We start from the raw sequence: 15,463 nt of genomic DNA, 5'->3' as shown, positions 1-15,463 counted from the left end.
GTAAAACCGAATAAAAAATTAATATCCAAATGACGTAAATAAATTTGGTACAAATCTCATGACTAAAGCGTAGCCGTTAAGCGCAATATATGAAGTAATGTACAATAGAATTTATTTCCTTCAGTACTTTATCCTCTTATCATGTATCTGATTACTTTAAATATTGTAAAGCTTGATCGTCAGATGTTAGCATCCCTGAAACCAATTGTAAAACCTGCAAAGAATTCAACAAAATAGTAGTATTATGTGAATGTACAGATATAGATATATTTATTATTCAGTTTTTCATGCAAATAGAAGTTATCATAATGCTTCGAGAAGCTTCTTAAATCCTTCTTTACGTAATTGATGCAATCTAGTACGCTGGATTTATTTTGTCGACGATGTTCGGGTAGTTTGTGCATACAAATGGCACGCATATGTCACAAGAAAGAAAAAGAGAATCATAAGAAAAAAGCTTATGATTATGATACGATGATTCATGGAGAGTCTTAGGCGTTTCGAATTAATTATATTTTCACGCGATTCGCGCGTGAATTTATGTATATATCTATATATACCTTTGAAAAATGAAAAGAAATATCCTATTGATGGATTTCAAGTATTCTAACTAGAAGAAATTCTCTATGAGAGACCCTTTTCGACTAAACACGAATTATAATAATAATATTACATTGAGAGGAAAAAATATACTTCAAGAATAAAATTAAAGTTATGATAATTAAGTAATTTTTGATTAATTTTAATTATTCTTTTCTGAAAGAATTTCCTCTCAATGTGATTGCCAAGTTAATCCCCTCATATACTCTACCATTTCTTTTTGAAGACTGATTCTTTTAAGATTAACCAAAATATTTGTCATAAAGAGTTAACAAATTTTAATTTTCTCCTTAGAAAATTAAAGATTGTTGATTAAATAAAATTAACACACTATATTTCATGTGAAAATATTCCAAGGAGTTTAATACTTAAATGTTGTTCATTGTAAACTTGAGCGTGTATATCATTCTTATCAAGTTATCATACTTATTATCAAGAATGTTTAAATGATATTTATTATAAATAGCTTCGATTTAATCACAGTTATGTGTACCACTTACAGAAGTATTATTGTTTCATTATTTCAGTTTATTTGATACATATTTGCATTAGTGATCATGACACTTGTTTCAATAATTCTGTATGTATATTGTTCCAAGATAATTTACAATTTTTTATTTCATTTATTTTCTAATGTTTTTTTTTACGTTAAATAGGTTATATGAATTTTTATTCATAACAAAAAATATTTCTTTATAATAATAAATTAGTTAAAGATAAATTAATAGCTATTGCAAATGAAAATTGATAGTTATAGGGCAGAAAATGACAGCACTTGTGGTTTTGCGTAATTAGCATTAGAAAGAAAAACTTGAGATTTATAAATAATCTCTGATAAAAATGATTTAATAATAAATAAAATGTGTGAAAGTGCTGATGTCCCATTATATAAAAGGGTTTTTTGCAAATGAATGCAGTTTTGAAAAATGTGATAAGTTTTGTAAGTGCTTGTAAACGTTTTTCTCACTTTACAATTATCTGTAAGAAATATTAATACATGTTTTTTTTTTATTAAGTAACAATATTTAGGAGTTATCGAATTTATGCAATTTCGCACGAAAAGTACATTCGTCTTATGTTTATTCGTCAATTATAGAAAGTAAACAGGATTTAAGAGGATTACCAAGTATCAGTTGCAGTTTAAAGAGCTTTAAGAGAGTGACTAGACTTGCAGCACTTGAGTGGCTTTCTTAGAAAAAAAGATAGACAGGGTCAAGTACCTCAGCAGTATTCATCCGTTCTCTTGGAAACGATTGCACTCAAAATCTCAGCTTTAACGGTATCACGAACACGGCCTGAAGTGTTTAGCTGATTCAATTTAAAATTGTATTAACTCCAAAAATAAATCACATGAACTTGTGACTTGGACGAATGTTCTTTTCGTGCTGTAGCTTTTTTACATAATTTTAAGGATATAAAACAAAAAGTTTGCCAAATATATAGTACTTATTAGCTATGTAAGAATTAATAAAGTTTGTAATCGTTACTATGGGATGCACGTGTTTATATCAAAAGAGAAAATATCATGCAGGAAAGAATGTAAAAAGAAAATGGAAAGTACTTTGAAAAAATTAGTTAACAAAAGAATTTATTAAATATGAATAATGAAGAATATTTTTTTTTTATATTTATTGCCAAAAATGACCACAAAAACTTAAAAATGAAACTAATTATCTCAAAAGTATAATTTCAAAAAAAAAGAAAGTTAAGTATTAACTGGCATCTTCCACTATTACAAAACGTTTACAAAATACTTTTATTATTAAAATTTTTTAGATATAAGGCATATTTTTATGTATGCTTTTTCTGTATGCAAGAAAAAACAAAACTTCAATAAAAATGGAAACAATAAAAAAAATCCGTAGTTTTATAAATCAATTTTATTATAATAATTTTTTTATACAAAATTTTAAACCTAACAATTAAAATATCAATATGGTTTGAAATTAGATATGTTAGTGAGAAATCAAATACGAATTGTATAAATTTCTTTACAAATATTTGTACATATAAAAAATAACAATTGTTACCCAATGGATAAAAATAAAATGTCATGGTTTGACAGGTAAACATTGTTCATACTAACTATGGATGGGGGGATTCTAAGAGTGCTTACTCTTAAATCGAATTTGAAATATTCGTATAAATTCAAATCATTATTTCCTATATACATAATTGATGATATTTCGAATCTAATATTCGATAAAGATGAGTTCATGTGATCTACGCAAAAATCTTTCAATAATCCTTCCGACAAAAGATTCAAACTTCGATATTGTCATTCGACTTCTTCCCTAGTTTATTTAATCGCTGTTCATCTTTCAACTGTGGTGCTTCGGTCCTTGTATGCCAAACATAAACCTAAATATCAAAGTAAATATCAGCATCATACATATTTATCATTGATATCAAATATTGACTGAATTTTAGTAATCCTTCTATTTATTTTATACCTTCGTACAACAGTCTGCTAAAGGCTCCAACTGATCCAGCGTAACCATCTGTTGGAGAAAATCAGTTTCTTGATAGCCATTTCTGACGGTGTAGGTAAACCAAACGTCCTTCTTTTCTAAAACAACCTTGAGATTAAGAGCAAAGGCTGCCATATCGAAAGGAAACGGCCTGTCTGGTTTCCAAGCAGAATTGAAACCTATAATTTTATTAGTCTTATTATCACAAATTGGTCTTTCAACCATTAATCCACCAACAAGACCAACAGGCCATACCCCAATCACCTTTATCTTCTCCATCTGTAAAATATTTTACTAAAGAGTAAAAAATATTGGTAACATACATATTCTCTATTTAGAATATAATTAATTTCACCTCTTGAAATAGTTTAATAGAGTAAGTATTATCATCATCAGCGAAATAAACGATACCGTTGGTGCTGCTGTTGAGATTATTTCGGAGCCAGGCAAGACCGGCATTTCTTTGGGCTGCTCCTCTAGGCTTTTTCCAATGTGGATCTTTAGCGGTCAATTTCATTTGAGGAGCAGTTGCCACATGGAGATGTTGATATGATAAACCACTTTCCCATAAGAAATTTGTGACTAATGAAGTGGGTTCGGTAGCATCTTCCACCACAATCCAATGAAAATTTGGAATATGAAGGAAAGTTTGAGCTAACCTTGTTAATTCTGCTTTTTGTACTGGTCTTGCAAATGTTGGCGTTATGGCATAAATAGTTGGACTACTTTTATTCCAGGAATCATTTCTTTTTATCAATTTTTCAGCAGTTTGATGAATGTGTTCAATTAATATATTTTGCTCCGCTACCTTTTTTGAAAGAGATATGATAGATTTTTCATTATCTTCCCAATTTCTTTGATTGATATAAACTGTAAAAACAAATGTTCTTGAAAATTTAAACTCATTAATTATTTATTTATTTTTAGTCATATATTGATTGAAAACAAAAAAAATATTTTAAATTTAGCGGTTAGAAATGTCCATGCGCGTTCAATCAAAATACATATGCGCAATAATCAATTTCAAGGGTTATGTAGTACTAACCTAATAAAAATTTTGAAAGTACTTACTTATCGTGAACGAAAAGATGACAATATAAATAATAAAAAATAGAAAAATGTGTTTTGTATACGGACGAAATATATTAATCATATTGTTATTAGACGATGGTGGAATAAGAATATGTGTACTGCTTGTCATGGCACAACCTTCAACGCGTCATCACACAACATCTCACACACCACCACTGCTCTCCCACACTGACAGCTCTGTTGTACAATTTTTTTTTACGTATGTATTCATTTAACTTTCTAATTATAATAATTGCTTTTATTTAAATAGTCATTATTATATCGTTATCTCTCATATTATCACTTACTTAATTAACTCATTTCGGTATAAATTATCTTAAAAATATTTTACGTATTCTTTGACGAATCAAAGAATATAACCCAAAATAAAACGAAAAACTCGTGATCATGGCTAAAAGAGATTATTTTTATTATTTTTATATTCACGAATGAAACGAAAAATAAAAGCTAATATTGACAAACATGATAATCTGTATGTTTCCATTTTTTCAGTTTGGCTCTGCTTATTAAGCAAGGGATGAAGAAGAGTAGTCAGAGAATTAATAATAAAATGAGGACAACTGGACTGCTTATAAAAAGCATACAGACGAATAAGCCGGATTAATTAAATAATGAATAGAAAAATTAATTTCGAACTTTGAAACAACGACCGTGATTTAATTAATTAAGATTTCTTGGCCTTGGTTGTATTAAAGACGATAGTGGATCAGTCTCACTGTCGGGAAGATACTTTCAGTAGCTTATCAGCATTCCCCAGTGATGCTGGACATGTGCAGATCTTATAACCTTAATCAGTGAAGGCGCCAAGTTTCCAAAATGATTTAAAAAAAAATTACTTATGTGTGTCTGTTTTGGATAAATATTGTATGAAGGAAGATAGTAATCATGAGTCATCGCAAACCAAGGAGAGATTCAGATATAATACTTTCTAATTACAATCAGAAAGAGCTACTCTTCAAATTCCTTATCATTGGTGATTATGGGGTCGGTAAGTATGAGTCATTGAAAACTTGTGTACAATGTTATTTTTAAATTATCTACTACCTAACAATTAAATAAATTTACATATTGTTTACTATCGTTATTAAAAAGTCGTAAAATCTAATTTATTATTATTTTTTTCATTCCAGGAAAAACTGCCATTGTCAGAAGATATACCGAAGGTAATTTTAGTTTATAGTATTCTCTTATATGCTTAATATTTTTTCTAAATAACGACAAACATCCTTTAATGCAAATTAAGAAATTTTACATAATTTAACACATAAAAATATTGAAATACTTGTTTTCAAAGCTATTTTAGCACGCGATTTAAGAAAAATTGGCATTTCGTTTTATTTCATGCAAAATTACGATATTATCTCTTTATTTCATTTGTTTTCTATTTCTATTATAATTTTCAGGTAAATTTTCTTCGAATTACAAGATCACAATAGGTGCTGATTTTGCTATAAAAACTCTTGATTGGGATCCTAACACTAAAATAAATTTACAATTATGGTATTATGTGTATTTTTTTAGCTAAGTTTACAAAGTGTTAATTAATCATCTCTTATACTTTTGCATTTTAATATACAAGAGCTTTATTTTAGGGATATTGCTGGTCATGAAAGATTTGGATATATGACAAGAGTTTACTATAAATATGCGTAAATATTTCTTCTATTTTCTCTTCCTTTTCTGCACTTTTATTCTTATTAACAACAAATATATTTATTTATTTTTTAATTATAATAATTCTGAAAGACATTGTGTTATGATATTTGAATAATACAATAATACTTTCGTATTTTTAATATTTATAGATTAGCTGCTGCCTTAGTGTTCGATGTATCACGAGCAGCTACATTCCAATCAGTCAAAAAATGGCTTAATGATTTACGAGAGAAGGTCGTTTTACCGGACGGCTCAAGTATTCCAATCGTCTTATTAGCAAACAAGTGTGACATTAAACATATGGCAATTCCTACAGAGCAAATTATCAAATTCTGTAAAGAAAATAAAATATCTAAATGGTATCTAACATCTGCGAAAGAAAACAAAAATATTGGTACGTCTTATTATACTTATTTAATAATTTTTATTTCAACTTATATTTTAAATCGATCAAGAAAGATATAAAAATACTATTAATTATTTTTATTGCATTAGACGAAGCCATGTACTACTTAGTAGAAAATGTATTAAAAGCAAAGATAGAAGATGAAATAAAAGACTCGATAAAACTTCGTGGCGCTTCACTCATCAGTGAGAAAGCTGGATGCTGTAAGACTTAAATAGGTATCATAAATAAAATTTTACAACTTATAAAAAAATACATTATTAAACAGATCAAAACAAAAATGAAAAATGAGAGCAAGCGAGTCAACGTACTTTATGACAATTTTTATAACTAATAATCATGAAAAACTTGATCTTGTAAAAAATCTACTTATTCTAATAAGATTAAATTTATTTTATATATTTCGATTTATAAATAAATACATTTACATTGTAAAAATGCATATTCAAGTATATGTACAAATTTTTATTTCATATCGTCGATGTGAAAATTATCAGAGAAATGACCAGATAATTGATATAAGTTTATCAATTATTAGCTACACATTATAAAATCTTCAATACATCTGCGTAACATTTCAGTTACCATCAACTGGCTTATTCTATCATATAAATAAATAACTCATTTAACTATTTTAATAACTAAGCGCGCTGTAATCGCCAAAGAGTACAAAAAATGCTTACATGAAAAAAAATTTCATAAAAATGCAATTCATTACTATGACTATTGGTCCCATAATTTTAAAAATTATGTAAATATCCCAGATTCTTTTTTAAAAATCATCTGGTAGTTCGGATTTTCTTATAACAGGATTCATGGCCATTGAGACTGTAGACACCATAGTTTTGCTGTAATCTTTGGAATAATCTGCAAAAAAACAAACAATTACATCTTGAATATGTAAATTCAATAAAAATTATTAGGTGATAGATAAAATGGAAGCGAGAATTATGTTGAGAAATTGATTGAATGAAAATGGTGCTGATAACGTCAGTAATTATTAGAGCTAATTATATTTAAGGAATGAATGAAAAATTAAAAATTTGTTATATCAATTTATATGTGTGTTAATGAAAAAGCCGTAGCTAATAGTCAGTAAGTTAATTATTTAATTGTTAAACCGCGTTTTTTGCATAAACTGGTTATTAATTATTAACTCTGGCCTGCTATAAATATATTTAGCATTATTTTGATTCGTAAATGATGAGTTAATTAGTACCTAGCTCATTCTCCATTCTTAAACATGCTATCGCCGATCCGCGTTAGTAGTAAAGTAACTGCGCTATTTATCTAGCTCGCATCTGGCAATCCTGAAAAACACGTTGTGAGAATGAGCGTCATAAATCTGGACTTCTGGCTCCTTCCTCGAAATTTTCTTATGAATTTAAAATCAATAATTCAACATCCCAAGATCAATCAATGTAATCGACCCTATTTCAATAGAATCAAATATTGGTTTTTTTTCAACAGAATCAATGAAAAAATAACTGTGAATAGAATGAATTAATTTTGATGTCTGATTCTTTTCAGCATTAACCATGCTAGGCCCAGTCTTAGAAACCAACATTTTTCCCTTAACTTACGACGCAAATGAGCCGTGCTTCATTTTGATCAGAGCTTGGTGACCGTAATGATGTGGTGGTTACCTTGGCCAAAGTTATTTTGTCCTGGATTGCTGCTCCCATGAGGTGTCAGGGTTGCTCTAATCTTTGAACAGCTTATCACACCCGCGTATGCTTGTCTGTATTGTTTGTTCATGATTACGTAGATTATAGGATTGACACACGAAGAAAAGTACAGCAACAGGTAGCCCAGAACATGTAAACCTGTAAAAGTATGTCAAAAAGTTAAGGAGGATGAACCAATTGTTATTAGTTAGGTAGTTTCATATATAAAAAGAGGGAATTTTTATTTACCTGGATATTTAACTTCTGGATCAGCAACTTTTACAATAGTAATTGGTAAGTAACAGGCAACAAAGCTCACAAAAATTACTAGTACCATTTTTGTTATTCTCCATTCGCTTCGCTTTTGCTTTATCTCCCTTGTGTCTCGACCGGGAGTGTGAGGGGACTTTATCGTTGGACTTGCATGCTTACGCATTCTCGATTCAGAGCTAAACAATTTATATGATTTATGTATTTTTTGTTTAGTTGATAAAAAAAAATAATTTGTTTCAGAAAAACAAAATTAATTGGAAATAAATCAAACAGTTATTTATTAATTACCTGTGAACAACCCAAAATATTTTAGCGTAACAACCAACTATGACAATGCAAGGTATAAAGAAGCCAGTAACAAAAAGAAAGGTTTTCGAACTTTGACCTTTTGAATCTTTTACAATTGAACATGTTTCCAAATTAGGATCATAATCAAACTTTCCTGTTTAAAATAAATTTATTTGATTAGATTTTTATTCAATTTATAGATCAATTTAAATATTTATAACAATTTACCCCAAGATCCAATAAGTGTAGGAATTTGCATTCCATAAGAGAATACATAGCAAAATATAATCATCATAGCAATCCAATGCTTTTTGTAAACTTTACTATAAAGATTGTGATGTGTTATCATGATGTAACGATTGACAGTTATGGCACCAACACAAAGAAGACTAACTCCAACATTTCCGTATCTCAAAAATGGCACAAGAATGCAGAAAAATCTTATGTCAGTCCAACTACTATTTATAAACCTTATTGAATCAAAAGGTAACACTAAGACGCAGAAGATGAAATCTGCTACACAAAGACTGTCAAAAATAAATAATTATAATTAAACAGAGACAAATGATAATAGATAATATTATTTTTCTACATTGATTAAATTTTAAAATACGGTATGAAACAGAGTCAAAATAATTAATTGATTGAGGCAAATTTAAAGGCCTGAAGAAGTGCTTAAGTGATTGTGAATGTACCATTCATAGCTCTATTAACGAATAGCTCATATAAAAATGTGCTATCAATTTTATTTATGATAAGATTATTTTTTATAATATTTATCACATATTTTTTTACCTAATAATAAATGCTGCTGCAACATTCCGCACTTTGGGATATTTACAAAGGGCAATAATAGTTAAAAGATTTCCCAAAAGACCGGTTAGTAGTATCAGAATTGCCACAACTGCTGCAAAAGTCCTCAGAGGTTTTGGAAATCTAAACATTCAATTAGTTGATTTTTTTTTATTTATGAATTAAAGATGTTTTACGTAGCAATTAAATAAATTTGTAAGGAAACTTGTCATTTATAAGGCTATTTTAGATAAAACTTTAGACATTTCCTGTATAGCCATATCCTTCTCTGAAAATTCTCATTGAGAAGTTGCTAGATAAGGCTGTTCCTAGAAACATTATGTTTCAACTTTGACAACGAATTCCTTTGTTGGTATTTTAATGTTAAAATTACCTGGATATTTCCCCTTCTATTATTGTCTGGTTGGCTGCATTCGTTACTTGCGGAAGCCAAGTTGCTACACTACTCATACTCAAACCTGATTCTGCTCCTGTCATCTAAAAAAAAACAAGTTTTTCATTATTCTGATATTTTATTAATTTAGTGTTTTTTTTTTTTTGATAAAATTGATGCCAAATATATAATATTTTCTAACATTTATCGATCATTTAGAGGAAGATTCTAAAAAACATTTTTCAGAGAAATACAATTTTGAGAATATGATGAAAGAAGGATGTGGCAAAGATAAACTATTTTTATTTTACTGAAACATAGTTGACCCATTGTTTGAAAGTAATCTTTCTTAGATTAAGAAATAAGTGAATTTAACTAAAATAAATTCAAGTTCACGAATTTGTCCATAATTTTATTAGTTAACATGGGGTCATTGATAATTAAGTGAAAGAAGCATCAATTCTTGAAACAAAAACGGATGTGGTAAATGAGACGAATGAATGTAAAACATAAGAAACAGATAAATAATGAGTTTAAGACGAAGGAGATGAAAAAAAGACAACTGTTCATATACCCTTGACGTCTTATTAATTTTAATAGTGAGATATGTGCGATAGTGATAGCTACTGTCAAGATGGATAAGATGGTATTTAGATCAACTAGATCAAGAACCAGTACAAAATACTTTATGTAATACATGCATTAAAATTTATTATTCCATCCAATTATTCGTTGTTTTTGATATTAATAAATTATGCTATCCATTCTATATTTTTGAATATTTAATTTTGAATTATTAAGTCTTCTTTATTTGAAATGCAAACAATTACTTCTGATAAAGAAAGAAAAATGATAGGAATATATCAACTGTTTTCTTCCATTTTTTAGAGACGAAATTTTTTTGTGACGATACATCAGTCTCACACCTCTTATTTTATTCTGGCTATAAAATAGATTAGATTAAATATATTTAATATTGTATACTTGTAGATGTTAAGCACATATCAAAAGTGTTGAATAATTCAGTAATATGATACACAATAATCTCTTCAATACACATGTTCTACCCTAAATTTTATTAAATCGTAAGACTAATATGTTATTTAACATCATCAGCTTATTGATGAAGAAAATGAAATCAATGAAGTTATTAATATTTCTTCTTTGATATTTCTGATCACTGCATTCAAGGAAACCCTCATGAGACATTACCAGTCGAATTCATTTATTTAATCGAATCTATAACTTCTCTCATCCTCTGGGTTATTAAGATTACACAACACAGGAGGGTTCAAGAGGGTTGATAGTATACATAGGGGTACCTTGAGACTGTATATGAAGTTGGAGTGTTGACTTTATTCCGCATAGTTCCGGAACATAATGACAAGACACCATGTGTACATGTATAATATTCCTTAACTCATTTATGTATCGTACACCATAGAATTCAATTCGTTCCACAGTATAATCGTTTGTTCAATGACCTAGAGAAACACAGAACATACGTCGAGTGCATCCAAGTGCAAATACTTCGTTCAACGAACCATTCAAGGTGTCAGTCTAGATGTCTCATAACGACCCCAACTGATTAAATCATTGGAGTAGAAAAAATGATCACAAAGCAAATGATCAGACTGATATATGGATGAGCAATTTAACATTGTATTGAGTCTTCATGTAATTTTGTCCCTTTTTTTTCTTCGTCACATTTTGGTCTTTCGTACATTTTATTGCTTTCAACCGATGGGGGTGCTGGATTTTGTAAACTAAGGTTAAACAGCCATGTATTAACCTCGATTGAGCTTAATTAAGGAAAATTAACAAACACCCGGTATATATTCTCCCCTCTTGGGTACTTGTAATGGTGTAAAAAAAAGTCTGCCAACTTACTAGGTTTATTACAGACATGCTGAACATAAAAGGGATAACTGAACGTGGGAGAACATGTAATTTATCATTTTTACGCTCTATTGACTTAAGTTTCTGATGTTTTTATATTTGTTGTAATATTTTTTTAAATCAATAACATTTCTTACATAAATTAGTTTTAATTACCACAACACCCAATTATAAATAGAATTTTCAATTTAATTAACGTTTCAAGATTTAATCAAACAGAAATCTCTAATTTTAGAGGTTAATAAACAATCAACATAGAAAAGGTTTGAGAAGAATAAAAGAATTTTTTATGCAAATAATAGAAAATGATAGTATTGTTTTGAGAAGAATAAAAAACAGCATTGATTTCAACAAGTGTGTCTATTGAATTTCTGATGATATAGTGATGTCATTGAATGATTCCTGACTTAATCACGTTGGCCATGTGACTCAAAGCTTGACTCATGCAGTATAGTGAAAGTGCCTCAGGTGTTTTACGTTTTATTCCTCACATTACGATTATACACGTGTGCTACTGTTTTCTTTATTACCATTGAGTTTCTCAGTAAGTTATCAAGTGTTTTTTCGTCTTATTCCTTTATCATTCCTACATAATACAAAATGTATCCAAATAATTATTTTCTCAATTCTAAAAATCCTATTTAATCATGAGTCAGCAATGAATCATAATTTTATCCAGCGATATGTTTGCTGTATACAATATAACACATTTTACAAATATACTTTACATCACTCTATTTCGTATTTGAATTAACATCTTTTTTTTTTTAATTGCATTAAATTGATATGAAATTTTATAAACGAGTGTTTAATAAAGAGAATAAAGTGCCGGCGTGAAAACAATAGCTTACAGGTCAGGGAATAAACTTCCGCGTATTGTCTTGGAGTGTTGAATGACATCATCAGTCAATCCATCTTCTTGAAAGAAGAAGTAACCATCATTTTCATAGTTATGTGAATACATAACGAGTAATAATAATAAACTAGAAATAGAGGAAAAACAAGAAAATAAATTGCAATAAAAAAAAATATATAAGTTTAAAAATAGTAGGTAAAGTTATACTTTAGAAATAAAACGCGGAAAGAAAATTACGCACCTCAATATTCTGAGATTGTATCAAGTCTATAGTTTTCTTTCACCGTTAAATTAAATGGAATGAAACGTTATATGTATTATTTCATAGTGTACAATAGAGTTTGTGAGAGCTAGGGATTGTTCGATAGAGGGAGAGTTGAAATTTCCTGTATTTGTTTAGGCTTAAATTTTGTTATATATAGTGATTCTACTTTCGTTTTATCGTACCTTTATTTTGACTCCATAATAAATATCGACACTTGGAAAAATACTTTTAGATAGTACCCAGCAATGTTATTTTTAAATACGAAAAGAAATTATTGAAAAAGACTGATATCTAAGTCAATTTGTAGAGCATGGTAAGTCATCAACATTGAAATTTTTAACCTACTTATTATTTCTCTAATAAAAAATTAACTCATTTAACAAAAAAATTGTTATTTTTAGGTAAAACAATTGGTACCTTCAAATTTTTTATCCGTCTGAAATTGCTACTCAACTCTTCACAGAAGCTTTTGGTTCATCGACTGTTTGATATTACACAAGCTAAACTCTTATAGACATCTTGATAAACGATCTGTAAAACAGAATGTGAGGGAGGAAAATGAGTAATGAGTGTAGGGTAACAAAAATGAAAGCTATGGATATACAAAGCACGTGTAAACATAAATTTTTCAACGTTTCATCTCAACAAGTACACATAACATAATCTACTTACTTTTCAAATTTATCAAGCATTCAATTTAACGTCACTTTAGTTTTAATTTTCGTTGCACTATTTTAAATTAATAACTTATTTATTTATAATCAAACTCCAAATAAAACTTTAACTAGTGTCAATCAATTTTAATTATACATTCAAACAATTGAAAAAGATAATACTTTATATTATTTCTCCAACATGGACTTCTGTATCAAAGTAATTGAATCCAGAAATGAGTAAATCCCCAGTCATTTCGGAGTTTCTATGTCTCTCATTGGATTCAGAAGATGTTCATTTGCCAGCTAAATAGTTGCAATATCATATCATTAAATTAAATAGTCTCATATGAACAGACGTTCGTAGAATTGTCACAGAAAAAAATAACTAAACTCTAGAGGCTTTGAGAGTTGTCCTTTTTCTCAAGAGTTCAAAAGGCCCATTAAAGACACTCAAACTTAATCTTCAAGTGTAGAGTAGCACTTTTTTACACTGTACGTGTATAAAACACGTGACAAACAAGTATCAGACACATTTTTTTATTTAAAATAATAATGGATAAATAATCAATTTGTCGACAGTAATTAAAAGTGTAAACAAAAGTTGAATTAAAAATAATAACTATCAACTTTTCTTTTCAGTTTGTTTATCAAATTTCATGATATTGCTATGTGCTAAGAATAATAAATTTATCGTCGACCACTGTATGCAAGTGTCACAGTCCAACTGCTTAGTGAATACTGAGCCATTCTGTCAAACGAAGCAGTGAATCGAGGCAGTTGTATTGGAGGGGAGATGACGATGACAAACGCATCCACGAGGTCGTATCCTACAATGTCCTACATCCTTAAATTACGCCATTCATTATTTCCTCCATCATCTACACTCCACCACACTGTCACAAATAAATAAAATAAAATTTATGGATATAGAATAAATCCATTAATGAAGAAAACACATAGTTGTAACTGACATTTTATCATCTATTATTAGAAATTGGAACTCACCAGGTGTTTACATGACCATGTTTTTGGTCTTAAAGCAAAGTTGTTCAATGGACCATCATCCTTACAACCTTCATATTATGTGACGGATGAAGCTTAGCTTCATGTTGGGATGCTTTGTTTGTGTAAGGCTCAGCAAATTTTCCCAGAATAATCGTGCCCTCGAATTACTTTGAAATAAAATTCTAGAGGTTTTTGGAGTTCACATAATTCAAGAGTATATTCAATATTATTGTTATGATATAATAAAATGTAATTCATACATATTAAACAACTCAGTATGATTTTTTTGTATATTAACTTAAATCTTTACAATTTCATTGGTTTGTTGTAAAAAAAATCAAAGTAAAAAAATCATGAGTTCCATGGAAAGTTAATTTAGTAAATTTTATAGAACAAAAGTAAATCTTTTGTGCTAGATGTTGAAGCAATAATCATCATGCTAGTTTCAGTATTATCATGTAGTGAATTGTGACATAGCGATAGAGACGTAAACAGGAATTAGAAAAACACATAATCGAAGACTAAAAAAGCTCCAAGACTGTCGGAATGATACAAAAAACTGGATAACCGAATGTTATCATTTAATTTAGTCTCTGTCAGAAAAATAAATGATTATCTAAAAGGTTAGATGATGAAAAATATGAGGTTAATTGGAAGGAATCGATTAATACAAACCTTAATGTGTTGAAAAAAATATTTAGATTAATCATGTCTAAAGAGATGCCCTCGATCACTTAACAAAATGTAATTATTTTTAAAAAGGATGTAGGGGCACAGCTTCCACGACCCACATGGTCGCACCCAGGTTCCTCCACACTTCCATTCTTCCCTTTACTTGGTTAGGTCCTCCTCTTCCTCTTTGGTCTCTTTGCTCTATGCTTGCTTTAACACAACACAATGGATAGCTAGCTAGAATAGTCCACGAAGGTCTACCATATTGTTGGTATGTGTTAGTAAATGCCTCAACTCCAGTAGTGAGCACGAAAAACGTTGGCGGACTCCTGGGAGTCTGGTGTAATGTCCGTTATTAAACACCAACGTATTTAATAGCAAGTGTATGAATTATATATACGAAGAATGAAAAAAAATATTCACCATCATCACATTTCTTCTGAAGCACTGACCTCTTCATTATATTATTTA

The 15,463-nt window shown here is 29.1% G+C and overlaps 3 protein-coding genes across 8 annotated transcripts; 1 reads left to right on the top strand and 2 right to left on the bottom strand.

Moving 5' to 3' along the window:
• Window positions 1–2,508: 2,508 nt before the first annotated feature.
• Window positions 2,509–4,297, bottom strand: GlcAT-I (Glucuronyltransferase I). The gene is made up of 4 exons (XM_035091585.1): window positions 4,143–4,297; window positions 3,427–3,941; window positions 3,054–3,350; window positions 2,509–2,961 (listed from the first exon to the last, which is right to left on the bottom strand). The coding sequence occupies exons 1-4, from the start codon at window positions 4,270–4,272 to the stop codon at window positions 2,863–2,865; spliced, it is 1,041 nt and encodes a 346-aa protein (XP_034947476.1). The 5' UTR covers window positions 4,273–4,297; the 3' UTR covers window positions 2,509–2,862.
• Window positions 4,237–6,626, top strand: LOC118072026 (ras-related protein Rab-32-like). Its single transcript, XM_035091586.1, has 7 exons — window positions 4,237–4,362; window positions 4,656–5,151; window positions 5,294–5,326; window positions 5,567–5,663; window positions 5,756–5,812; window positions 5,969–6,213; window positions 6,315–6,626. Exons 2-7 carry the CDS (start codon window positions 5,049–5,051, stop codon window positions 6,437–6,439), a joined length of 660 nt encoding a protein of 219 aa, XP_034947477.1. The 5' UTR covers window positions 4,237–4,362; window positions 4,656–5,048; the 3' UTR covers window positions 6,440–6,626.
• Window positions 6,627–6,693: 67 nt separating this feature from the next.
• On the bottom strand, window positions 6,694–14,538 carry moody (G-protein coupled receptor moody). 6 transcript variants are annotated; one of them, XR_004690969.1, is made up of 11 exons: window positions 14,321–14,536; window positions 13,332–14,208; window positions 13,077–13,190; window positions 9,640–9,743; window positions 9,249–9,389; window positions 8,682–8,980; window positions 8,454–8,607; window positions 8,142–8,341; window positions 7,872–8,051; window positions 7,445–7,535; window positions 6,696–7,092 (listed from the first exon to the last, which is right to left on the bottom strand). XR_004690969.1 is itself a non-coding variant. In XM_035091584.1 (10 exons), the coding sequence occupies exons 4-9, from the start codon at window positions 9,741–9,743 to the stop codon at window positions 7,837–7,839; spliced, it is 1,113 nt and encodes a 370-aa protein (XP_034947475.1). In that variant the 5' UTR covers window positions 13,077–13,190; window positions 13,332–14,208; window positions 14,321–14,538; the 3' UTR covers window positions 6,694–7,092; window positions 7,809–7,836. The 6 variants fall into 6 exon arrangements, 4 of the variants coding, with proteins under 4 accessions (XP_034947475.1, XP_034947471.1, XP_034947473.1 ...); XR_004690968.1 differs by having other exon boundaries at window positions 7,058–7,092; window positions 7,809–8,051; window positions 14,321–14,538; XM_035091584.1 differs by lacking the exon at window positions 7,445–7,535 and having other exon boundaries at window positions 6,694–7,092; window positions 7,809–8,051; window positions 14,321–14,538.
• Between the last annotated feature and the right edge of the window lie 925 nt (window positions 14,539–15,463).

The sequence above is a fragment of the Chelonus insularis genome, unplaced genomic scaffold (genome assembly GCF_013357705.1).
Source record: "Chelonus insularis isolate UGA/USDA-ARS -01 unplaced genomic scaffold, ASM1335770v1 contig_88_pilon, whole genome shotgun sequence".
NCBI classification, from domain to species: domain Eukaryota; kingdom Metazoa; phylum Arthropoda; class Insecta; order Hymenoptera; family Braconidae; genus Chelonus; species Chelonus insularis.
Note: the sequence above shows the minus strand (reverse complement) of the source record. Positions and strands in the feature narration are given on the sequence as shown.

What these genes read in the sequence shown, in the direction of transcription:
- LOC118072026 (XM_035091586.1), top strand. Translation starts at nt 5,049, where the DNA reads ATGAGTCATCGCAAACCAAGGAGAGATTCAGATATAATACTTTCTAAT. An exon ending in TGTCAGAAGATATACCGAAG is followed by an intron (nt 5,327 to 5,566) that starts GTAATTTTAGTT and finishes TATAATTTTCAG; the next exon opens with GTAAATTTTCTTCGAATTAC. An exon ending in GAAAGAAAACAAAAATATTG is followed by an intron (nt 6,214 to 6,314) that starts GTACGTCTTATT and finishes TTATTGCATTAG; the next exon opens with ACGAAGCCATGTACTACTTA.
- moody (XM_035091582.1), bottom strand. Translation starts at nt 9,743, where the DNA reads ATGACAGGAGCAGAATCAGGTTTGAGTATGAGTAGTGTAGCAACTTGG. An exon ending in GCAGCAGCATTTATTATTAG is followed by an intron (nt 8,981 to 9,248) that starts GTAAAAAAATAT and finishes TATTTTTGACAG; the next exon opens with TCTTTGTGTAGCAGATTTCA. An exon ending in ACAAAATAACTTTGGCCAAG is followed by an intron (nt 7,093 to 7,871) that starts GTAACCACCACA and finishes GTTTTTTTGCAG; the next exon opens with ATTATTCCAAAGATTACAGC.
- GlcAT-I (XM_035091585.1), bottom strand. Translation starts at nt 4,272, where the DNA reads ATGACAAGCAGTACACATATTCTTATTCCACCATCGTCTAATAACAAT. An exon ending in CATCTTTTCGTTCACGATAA is followed by an intron (nt 3,942 to 4,142) that starts GTAAGTACTTTC and finishes TTGTTTTTACAG; the next exon opens with TTTATATCAATCAAAGAAAT. An exon ending in TAGCAGACTGTTGTACGAAG is followed by an intron (nt 2,962 to 3,053) that starts GTATAAAATAAA and finishes TTTGATATTTAG; the next exon opens with GTTTATGTTTGGCATACAAG.